Source organism: Vigna umbellata, chromosome 4, assembly GCF_029865625.1.
Source record: "Vigna umbellata cultivar VRB3 chromosome 4, Vumbellata_1.0, whole genome shotgun sequence".
Lineage (NCBI taxonomy): Eukaryota > Viridiplantae > Streptophyta > Magnoliopsida > Fabales > Fabaceae > Vigna > Vigna umbellata.
Genome location: NC_142168.1, coordinates 16855918 through 16867657, shown reverse-complemented (window position 1 = coordinate 16867657; position 11740 = coordinate 16855918). Strand labels below are relative to the sequence as shown.

General features: G+C 36.1%; 1 protein-coding gene across 1 annotated transcript; it reads left to right on the top strand.

Annotated features, from left to right (window-relative positions):
• Window positions 1-9316: 9316 nt before the first annotated feature.
• Window positions 9317-11740, top strand: LOC124847736 (uncharacterized). Its single transcript, XM_047325291.2, has 2 exons — window positions 9317-9702; window positions 11101-11740. Exons 1-2 carry the CDS (start codon window positions 9376-9378, stop codon window positions 11569-11571), a joined length of 798 nt encoding a protein of 265 aa, XP_047181247.2. The 5' UTR covers window positions 9317-9375; the 3' UTR covers window positions 11572-11740.

Here is an 11740-nt window from a genome sequence, read left to right as displayed (position 1 = left end):
TTGTTTTAGTGGATAGGATTGTGAACTTAGTAATTACAAGGGGTGCCCTAGAAATTTTGTTTTAGTGGACAAGAGTGTGAACTTAGTAATTTCATGGGATGCTTAAGTAAAAAGAACTATTTTAAATATTTATTGAAATTTTTGGTTTTTTGTTTAGCCTACGCTTTTAGTTGATTTTATACACTTAGTCGCATGGGGCAAGACAAAATTGGGTTTTGGGAGCCAGACAAAATTGGGTTTTGGGGGGTCAGATGAAACTAGGTTTAGGGGGCAGGCGAGCTGGGCTTTGTGGGTCACATGAAGCCGAGTCTTGGAGGCTTTTGAAATTTTGAAATTTGTAGTTTTCTGAAATGTTTTTCTTTTGTAATTTTGACAAAGATTTGATTTTTGAAAAGACCATTCCCAAAAAGAGGGTCCTGATATGAAGATTGGAGAAACAAGATGTAAAGAACATGGTAGAGTGTTGAAACCCTAACTCAAAAGCGGTAAGTTACCTCTTTTGTTTGCTGAGGTTGTAGGTTTTCAACTTTTACATTCTCCTTGCTCTTCCCCCCATAGGACACTGTAGAGTCTAACAACTAGTAAAATAGTGCCACCAACACTACCATAATTAATGTAAAGAACAAACACCATCCTAGTTATTTTCTGAATAATATGAAAATTAAAAAGAGATAAATGTGTTTGATTTCTAAAATTTAGGTTAAAGTATCTGAAATTTTTAAAATTTGTTTTAATATCTTTAATCTTAAACTCTTGTTATGCAAATATTAGCAAAATGTTTTAAAAAACTAAACATATAAGCTGTTTGATGAAAAAAAATTAAAATAGAAAAGTCTACAAGAAAGTTTGGGTAATCAAACAATATAATTACAGATCAGGGATTAAGCTGGAAATTCTTTCATGTCATAAATAAAAATAGAAAAAAAGTTGTGATAAAATTAAAGTTATTTATATAAAATTAAATAGTTATTTATGTTTTACAATTGTTTTGAGATTGATAGAGTAGCATATGTACCTTCCCAAGTAAAGTGTTTCTTTCCACAATAATTCTGAGAATATTGCTGTGATTATAAGAGCAAGAGGAGTGAACATTGCTGTGAAAACTGGGCCTTTTGTTTCTATTGTGCAGACTTGCAGCCAATTACAAATGCCTGTTAGAACTACACCCTGCAAACAAAACACTCTTAGTGATGATTACAAAATCGAATGCAAATTGTAAAGTATAAGAAAAAATAATTATGCAGTTTGAAAACAAAACAAATACTATATAATATTAATTATTTACTTACCTTTTGTAATTGGGTAAATTTTCTTGTAGAATCTTCTAAGTGATTTAGACTATTTGTTTTAGGCTTAATACCCTATTTTATCCCCAGTTTTGCTCGACAATGTCAAATTAGTCCATCCTTTAAAACGTGCGTCAATTACGTCCTTACTTAATAAAATTTATATCAATGAAATCCCTTCCGTTAAATCCGTACAAACGGCGTTAATAGAAGAGAGAGAAAAATAATTAACGTTGTTTGTACGGATTTAACGGAAGGGATTTCATTGATATAAATTTTATTAAGTAAGGACATAATTGACGCATTTTTTAAAGGATGGACTAATTTGACATTGTCGAGTGAAACTGGGGACAAAATAGGGTATTAAACCTTTGTTTTATCATAAAAGATCTATAAAAACACTGTTTACTTAATTATACAATTAACCGTCTAATCATTAGATAATATATATAGGTTTAATAACACAGTTGGTCTTTATTTATGGTGACTTTTTTAACAGATTATTTAGTTATTATTTGTTTCAATTTGATTTTTAATTATGAAAAATTAATGTAATTGGACCTTACCATGAAATAGACTAAATGACGTTAAATGTCAACTGACATGGTAGGGTGTTGTGGTGTAACTGAAAGAATTGACAAAGTGAGATTGTTAGTCAGGTAGTTTTTTTTTTATTTTTAAAATAAAAAGTTCAAAAGTTTTTTCTTCCATCCAAAAATGTTTCTTCTTCCATTAACAGTGGCAATCACCTAAACAGAACTACCACCTCACATCCTGGCATCACTATTAGCCACTAGATTTGTGAAAACACTGTGAATGGCGAAGGCAACCTTGTTTCTCCATAACATCCAAATTGTTGTGTTAAACAAAAAAACAAGTTAGGTTTTTCAGTTACAGTTTTGTGATCTTGCATAAATTGTTGTAAATCATTCAGTTCATTTTTTTAATAAAATTTTTGAGAGTATTATACAGTACCTGAATGTCTTCTGAGAATGTGCCTATTTGATCCTTGTGTGTGTGTGTGTTGTTCTTCGGTGAGCAGTGAGTGCGGTGGCCCGAGGTTGTGTCTGGAGGAACCCTAGTAGAGCTCCAGAAGCTCTGACCTCTCTCTAGAAACATCACATTTTGTTTTTCTCCCTATCACATGCATTTTTCTTTTCTTTAATACCAGAAGATATTATTTGGCGTGTGGTTACATTTCCGCCCCTAGTTTTTCTAATATGGTATCAAGAGCTTAGGCTGTTGTCCTGGTAGGTGTGTGTATCCAGAAGTGTAGAAAGAAGGGTTCTTTGACTTTGTGTAGATCAAAGATTGAGAAAGATTGTTGCAAGAAAGGATGGCTGGAGTTGGAGGAATTCAGGGATCACTACCCATGTTTGATGGTAAGCAATTTTCTGATTAGCGGATCAAGATGTGGGCTGTGTTTGGTTTTCAAGATGTGTTGGAAGTCATTGAAGATGGAGTGCCTGTGTTGAGTGAAAAGGCAACCCAAGAACAAAAGAAAGAACACAAGATATTGGAGAAACTGGATAGCAAGGCCAGATTCTTAATGTATCAATGTGTAAGTCAAAAGATTTTCAACAAAATCTCTAATGCAGCCACTACAAAGGAGATTTGGGGCAGGTTGGTGAAACCCTACGGTGATGGAGACAGAATTGCAAAGGTGAAACTGCCAGCTCTAAGGAGGCAGTTTGAAACTCTGATCGTGGAGAAGAGTGAGATCGTGGCTGAGTATTTTGATAAGGTGCAGGAGTTAGTGAACAAAATGAGGGCTTGTGGTGACAAGGTGACAGATAAGTATATTGTAGATAAAATTCTGAGGACCCTAACCCCCAGATTTGACTATGTGGTGATTGCCATTGAAGAAACTCGAAGAAAGGAGGATATTGATAGTGAGGAGCTGCTGCATTCATTAGAGGCCCATGAGTTACGCCTCAACGAACGCAGACAATGTCAGGAATAGGCCCTACAGGTCAGATTTTAGTGGAAAGGGAAAAAGAGCTTCAAGAAAGGAGGTAAAGGAGGCAAGAAAGGGAAAGACTCTCAAGACCAGCAAGGAGAAGAGTCTAGTGAGTCTGCAAAAGAAAAAAAATCAAAGCAGACTTATGGAGAGTGGAAATTTGACAAGAAAAAGGTCAAGTGTTTTAACTGCCAGAAATATGGTCATTATGCTAAGGAGTGCTGGGATGGAGAAGGGGCTAAGAATAAGCTCAAGAAGAGGGCTAACCTTGCCCAAGAAGAAGAATCAGATTCAGAGGCAGTGATCTTAATGGCACATGTTGATCAAAAACAACCAGAAACCACTGTTTGGTACCTTGATTCTGGGTGCTCCACTCACATGACTAGGAGAAAAGATTGGTTTGTGAGAATACAGGGAGTAGAGCATGGGAAGATCAGATTTGCTGATAATAGTAGCTTGGAGGCAGAGGGTTCTGGCAGAGTGGTTTTGAGAGGTGTAGATGGCAAAGAAGTCATCATAGAAGAGGTACTGTATGTACCTGGGTTGAAGACTAATTTACTTAGTCTTGGGCAACTGTTACAAAGAAATACATGATGAAGATGGAGGACAACTGTCTCAGCATCTTCAATCAGAATGGGAAGGTTGTTGTGCAAGCACAATTGTCACAGAACAGAACATTCAAAGTGGTGATGGAGGCAGTAAATCATCATTGTTTTACTGCAACAAAAAGTGAAGAAGAATGGCTGTGGCATCTCAGATTTAGGCATCTGAATTTCCACGATCTGTCAATGTTGAGCCAGAAGAAAATGGTGATTGGCTTACCAAAGGTAGATATTCCAGGGACTGTTTGTAAAGAATGTGTTCAATGCAAACAGACCCGTGGCACTTTTCAGAGGTATTTACCACACAAATCTGCATAGAAGCTTGGAGTGGTATATTCAGATGCATGTGGTCCTATGCGAGTAGAAACACCTGGTGGCAGCAGGTATTTTCTACTATTCATAGATGACTGGACCAAGAAGTGTTGGGTCTATCTATTGAAGAGAAAAGGAGAGGTGCTGCAACATTTTCAAAAGTTTAAGAACATGGTTGAAAGGCAAAGTGAGAAGAAGCTGAAAATCCTAAGAACAGATGGAGGAGGAGAGTATATCTCCATTGATTTTAGAGAATACTGTGAAAAGGAGGGAATTTTTCATGAAATAACACCTCCCTACACGCCTCAACACAATGGGGCACTAGAGAGGAGAAATATGACAGTTCTAAGCATGGTCAGGTGTATGTTGAAGAGCAAGGGACTGCCAAATTTTCTATGGGGGGAGGCTATAATGACAGCTGCTTATGTGTTGAATCTGTCTCCAACAAAGAGACTGAATGGTGTCACACCAGAGGAGGCTTGGACTAGAGTTAAGCCAGATGTTAAACATCTGAAGATTTTTGGGTCCCTATGCTACAAACATGTTCCAGAACAGCTAAGAAAGAAACTTGATGACATGGAAATTCCATTGATTTTGATAGGATACCATGTTACAAGTGGGTACAAGTTGTATGACCCTATAACAGGTGCAGCTTCAGTTAGCAGAGATGTAAAAGTTAATGAAGTTGGAGAGTGACAGTGGGAGTTAAAAAAGAAAGAAGGACCAACCATTGCGTTGGACAGTGAACCTGCAACAGAGTTAGAGGCATGCAGAAGGGAGGAGAGTGTTAGGAGGTCATCTAGAGTCACCCAGATGCCAACACATCTGAGAGACTATGACTTGGCCTATGGTGCAACTATTTCATCAAAGGGAAATTTTGGTCACTTTGCATTGATAGCAGAAGCTGAACCAGTTGAGTTTGAACAGACAGTGAAGGATGAGAGGTGGTACAAGGCTATGGAGGAAGAAATTGGTTCAATTGAGAAGAACCAGACCTGAGAGTTGACAAACTTGCCTCTTAACAAGAGACCAATAGCACTGAAGTGGATTTATAAGTCCAAAATAAATCCACAAGGTGTGGTGGTTAGGTACAAGGCCAGATTGTGGCCAAAGGGTTCTTACAACGAGAAGGAATTGATTATGGAGAGGTGTTTGCTCCAGTGGCCAGAGTGGAAACAGTGAGATTGGTGGTTTCCTTGGCTGTGCAGAACAATTGGACCTTACATCAATTAGATGTAAAGTCTGCTTTTCTGAATGAGAACTTGGAGGAAGAAGTGTATGTTGTCCAGCCTCAAGGTTTTGAAGTCAAGAGGCATCTTAACAAGGTGTACATGTTGAAGAAGGCTTTGTGTGGGCTCAAACAGGCTCCAAGGGCCTGGAATCAAAGGATAGATGGTTTTATGAGGAGCATTGGGTTTGAGAAGTGTATTTATGAGCATGAAGTGTATGTTCAGTGTTATCAGGAGAATGAGAGAGAAGAAAAGTTGATAGTATGCCTATATGTGGATGATCTGTTAGTTACAGGAAGTAGTGTTGGGAGAATTACTGATTTCAAAGTCCAAATGTTACAAGAATTTGAAATGAGTGACCTTGGTCAACTTAGCTATTTTCTTGGGATTGAATTCACCAAGATTGATGAGGGTATGTTGATGCATCAATCCAGATATGCTTTGGACATGTTAACTAAGTTTAACATGCTTCATTGCAACCCTGTAAATACTCCTGCAGAAGTTGGTTTGAAGCTTGAGAAAGATCCTGAGGAAGAGGCAGTTGATCCTACAGAGTACAGAAGAATGGTTGGAAGCCTACGGTATTTGTGTAATACTAGGCCAGATGTTAGTTTCAGTGTGGGCTTGATTAGCAGATTCATGCAGAATCCCAGAGTTTCTCATTTAAGTGCTGTTAAAAGAATTCTGAGGTACCTAAAAGGTACTTACAGATATGGAATTTTGTTACCAAAAGGTGAACCAGGAGGAAAGGTGCGAGTCACTGCCTACTCTGACTCAGATTGGTGTGTAGATAAGGCTGATAGGAAGAGTACTGTAGGATATGTGTTTTTCTTGGAAGGATCACCAATTTCTTGGAGCTCCACTAAGGAACCTGTAGTGGCTCTGTCATCTTGTGAGGCGGAGTACATTTCTGCGTGTGAAGTCACTTGTCAAGCAGCTTGACTATGTTCTTTGATAAGGGAATTGAAGATTGAAGTAGAGGAGAAGGTTAGACTACTTGTAGACAACAAGTCTGCCATAGACCTGACCAAGCATCCTACATCACATGGTAGGAGCAAACACATTGAGACTCGGTTCCATTACATCAGGGAACAAGTCAGCAAAGGGAAGATTGAAGTGGTACACTGCAGATCTGAAGATCAGATTGCGGATATACTCACTAAAGCTCTAAAAGGAGAAAACTTTCTAACTCTTATAAAGCAGATCGAGGTGAGAAATGTTGGGATGATGACAGATCAACAGAAGGAGGTCACAAAAACCTAGGGTTTTTTGGCTCAGAGAAAGGGGTCTTCACGGCTTTTAATCGGTGAAAAACTGTTCATAACAAAAGAAAGGTTTTTTACCGATTATTAATCGGTGGAAGTGGCGGAGGTTCGCCGGTGATGATGTTTTCACCGATCAATCGGTGGGAAAGAGAGTTTTTCATCAAAATTTTGTTCTTTCATCGTTTTTGTTTAGGAGGAGTGTTGTGTTAAACAAGAAAAAAACAAGTTAGGTTTTTCAGTTACAGTTTTGTGATCTTGCATAAATTGTTGTAAATCATTCAGTTCATTTTTTTAATAAAATTTCTGAGAGTATTATACAATACCTGAATGTCTTCTGAGAATGTGCCTATCTGATCTTGGTGTGTGTGTGTGCTGTTCTTCAGTGAGCAGTGAGTGCGGTGGCCTGAGGTTGTGTCTGGAGGAACCCTAGCAGAGCTCTAGAAGCTCTGACCTCTCTCTAGAAACATCACGTTTTGTTTTTCTCCCTATCACGTGCATTTTTCTTTTCTTTAATATCAGAAGATATTATTTGGCGTGTGGTTACATTTCTGCCCCTACTTTTTCTAATACAAACTAGCAACCACAGTGATAACTGCGCCTCCATCGTCTTCCGCACAAAAAACGCGAGTTCCCCAACATCTCACACCTCCACACCTACAAAAACAGACGCAGGTTCGTTTGACCACAAATTAACTAACAGTTCACGAGGATCATCCTCCATCTTCTCTCGCGAAACAGCAACCCCAAAACACGGAAGCCAAATCGTGGAAGCCATCGCGAGTTTCTAATTCGTGCCGCCATGGGAACAACCTGTAGAAAACCAGAAACCAAGATCTCTTCATCCACCATAGGTCTCGCACCAGAAACCATCACAATCCGAAATTTCACTCAATCAATTCCAATTTAGATGATAGAACTTGTGAACACTAATTTCGCGAAATGCAAATTTCCTCAAAAAAATTATATTTTAATGTTTAAAATATCAAAATTCACTTCACTCCTCCAGGTAAAATGCCCTAATAAGTTTATCATGTATTTTAATTACACCTTTTCATTGTGCTATGTCAACAAATATTTAGATAGGATTCTAGTTGCATCAATTTTTCATAACAAATATTTAGCGATAAGATTCCAACATCAATTTTTCATAATTAAGAATCAATTGAGACAAAAAAATAATTGAAAAATCTATTTAAAAAAAATCACAAAAAATAAGAACCGATTTTGTAATTAAATATATATATATATATATATATATATATATATATATATATATATATATATATATATATATATATATATATATTTGTGTATAAAAGAAGTTGGTTTGACATATCTCCAAAGAAAAGAGCAACATATTTATGAATGTTAATTAATAAGCAATAACTACCAAGTGCCACGTGAGGATATAGATAATCCGCACCTGTGAGAAGCATCAAGTTTTAAAATTAAATATGAACAAATGAGAACTGCGCAAAGAAGTAAATTTGGGTTTGGATTTGTTCATACATCACGCGTGGCACACGTTTAAGACTGGACAAGTTGATTTATGATTGCTTTTCATTTTAGCTTTCATGCTACACATAGGTGTGTCGGAACAAGAAGAAATTAGAGGATTTTTTATGATTTCTAAAATTTAAGAAAAATAAACAACTCTTTCAATAAATTAAGATTAGTTATAATGATTTAAAACTTTGAAATTTTAAATTATTATCATTTAATAAATTAAGAAAATGATTAAAAAGAATTTGTTAATCTATTATATTACCTTAACAATATCTCCAATATTAATTGCACACAAAAATTATTTATCTGGCAAACTTGGATTTTTATGGCATGTAGCTTCTACCAACAGCATGCTAAATGTTTTGACAAAAAAATATTAAACACTAAAAACAATCATTTCAGAATTCATTTGAGAGATAAAATAATCATAAAAAGATGAATTTTTGTATTTATAAAGGAAAAGAGGAATAAAAAGTAATTTTAAATGAAATAAAAAACTTTTGAAGTGTTAAAGTATCATTTTTCATTGATAAAAGAACAACCAAACTCAACAAATGAAAAAAAAATTGAAAAAAAGGTTTATTTTAGGTTTAATTGCTTCCTTTGTCCCCAGTTTGGTTGAATTGTGTCAAATTCATCCTCATTTTTTAAAAAGTTTCATTGTCGTCCTCACGTGGTATAAAAGTGTCAATTGAATCCAAACATAGAAAAAATTTGTGTCAAAGTAGTCATTTTTCCTATATTTCTGTGTCTTCCTTTCATATGTCACTTCTCTGGAGTTATGAAAAGCCTTAAATTGGATAAGGTAAAATGAATATGTGTACTTGATTGTATGAAAGGAAGACACAGATATATAGGAAAAATGACTACTTTGACACAAATTTTTTCTATCTTTGGATTCAATTGACACTTTTACACCACTTGAGGACGACAATGAAACTTTTACACCACGTGAGGATGACAATGAAACTTTTTTAAAAATGAGGATGAATTTGACACAATTCAACCAAACTGGGGACAAAGGAAGCAATTAAACCTTTATTTTAAGTTTAATCAAATTTATTATTTTTATGACTTCCTTGCCCACGTGTGGATCCCACTACAACTATCTTCGACCCAAAATGTGGCTATAAAATGGCTTCATCATCGACTTTTCTCCTTCAATAGGTCAAAGAAACAAACCATAACACTGCTCAGCATCATCACATCTACACGATGGTGATGTCTACCTTTCTGAGCTTCATCTTCCCGCCGCCTCCTTCTCTGGTGGTTTCTACCATGTCAGTGATAAGCCTCGTCTCACTGGCAAATGCTGGTTTGTCAGAAATTAGAGGGAAGCATTTGAACTATTCCAAGTTTTGGAATGTTAACCCTTCTTCGGAAAAGCAGACAAAGTTGTCAAGTAAAGCTGGCATGCTTCTGTTATACACTCCTGCTTTTCTTGCTGGCCTTGCTTCCTTCTGGATCTTTCCTAATGAAGGTCTCAGATCCACCCTCCTTCAATTTGCGGTTACCCTGCATTTCTTCAAGAGGGACTTTGAGGTGAGTTACACTAAGTTTATGCTTGTGTAGTTACGTTTTCACACTGCTACTTACCAATTACCATGCGCAACAAAAAATAAAAATACCTAATTGGTTTGGAATTTGGAATTAATATTGTATTATATGTATGGACGAAAAAAATAGTTACTTGGGTTTTAAATATCATGGCTTTAGGTTTTGTGAGAATGTTTTACTTTCGTTATGTGAAATTGTTACTGATGCAGTCACAATTGTGGTTGTGAGTAAGAAAAACCTTTATGTTGCGGTTGCAATTAACTTTAGAGTGCTATTTAAAACCATGCTTTAATGGTTTGTGATGAAATGTACAGAGTTGTTTTTTTTTTCTTTCTTTCTTTTTATAATGATTTTTCAGTTTAGGTTACCATTGAATTTTGGAAAACCGTCTTGGTAGTTTGTTAGGATGATGGAGTATATATAGAATTTAGCAGGGTTGGTTTGGGGTCTATTATATTTGTCAGTAGTTTTCTGAAATATTAAAGATCGTATTAAAAACTTGTAAAACCTTGGAACTTAGGAACTTTTAAAAGGGTTCTCTCATATACTTGATAATAAAGAACAAGGTTTTATGCTGGGGCTAGGGTTTCCTTGCGATCTTTCTCATTGCAAGAAATTGAAGTTGCAAGAAATATGGTTAATGGAGTTGCAACAATAGTGATTGCGATGAATCGAAAAACTTGAGGCGGCAGCTAAAATCATGGTTCACAAACCCTTTTTAGAAACCCGGGCAAAGAATATTGGTTCAATGTTTGACTGGCAATGACTGGGGGATTTTGTTTTGAGTGCTGAAATAGTTTTTCTTTTTTCAGTTTTGGTTTCTGGTACTTGTGCTTATGGTTTTGTTGCTCCTCTATGATTGCTTTTGGGAGTTGTAGAGTACACAAAAGTGAATGCAATTTTTACTCAACTGTGTAGATTTTGTTTGTTCACAGGATTTGGAATAAAAGGAATTGTGTGAAAGAAATTAAATGCCTTGCTTATGATGCAAATGAGTTTTAAATCATGGTTTATGCTCATAACTGTGTTGAAGCTATTCTTGTTTGATGCTATCCACAATCATGGCTTGATAGTAACGTGGAGGCTGCAAGATCACCATGACGCAATCTGCAATTTGAATCTAAATGACACCAATTTCAGCAGAATTTTTCAATTTGAATTTAAGCCATTCATTTTTTCTACTTTTCAAATTTAATTTATCATTTGTTTTATATCAGTCGTATGGAACTTCTAGAAATGAGCACTCTTGTACAAGGCTTTCATCAAATACTTGATAAGATAGAATCTAAGCTCTGTTTCGATAACACTAAACAACCTAAGGTGCCTGATTTGCTTGTTCTTTTATTAGATTTCAGCTCAATTAAGAATGCTATTAATGTGTAGGTTCTGTTTATTCACAAATATAGTGGCGGCATGCTTCTTGATTCTGCAATCCCCATCACTCTGAGTTATTTCCTATCAGCTGCGACAATGGTCTATGCTCAACACTTAACACAAGGGCTTCCAGAACCACCAATCAATCTGTTGTATCCTGGCATTGTGATGTTTGTGATTGGCATCATTGGCAACTTCTACCACCACTACCTTCTGTCCAATTTGAGGGCAAAGGGTGAAAAGGAGTACAAGATTCCAAAGGGTGGCTTGTTTGGGATTGTGATATGCCCCCACTACCTTTTCGAGATCATTCAGTTTTATGGGATCACCTTCATTTCTCAGACACTATATGGATTATGTTTCTCTTTAGGCACTACATTCTACTTGCTAGGTAGGAGTTATTCAACTAGGAAATGGTATCTTTCTAAGTTTGAGGATTTCCCTAAGAATGTTAAGGCTATCATCCCATTTGTCTTCTAAACTGGCATATGAACAACCAGTTTGACTTGAGTTATATGTGTGGTAGGTTGTGTTTTTTGGAACTGTAACTCACCAATATCAGAATTTTGGTGATTCAATCGGTTATTGTAACTTACGGTGATTATTTGTAGTGAATATATTGAAAGAGGAAAAAAAGTACCTAACTTTA

Bases quoted from the DNA above. Each gene is read 5' to 3' on its own strand.
- LOC124847736 (XM_047325291.2), top strand. From the start codon at position 9,376: ATGGTGATGTCTACCTTTCTGAGCTTCATCTTCCCGCCGCCTCCTTCT. The intron at 9,703-11,100 runs GTGAGTTACACT...ATTAATGTGTAG, and splicing joins TCTTCAAGAGGGACTTTGAG to GTTCTGTTTATTCACAAATA.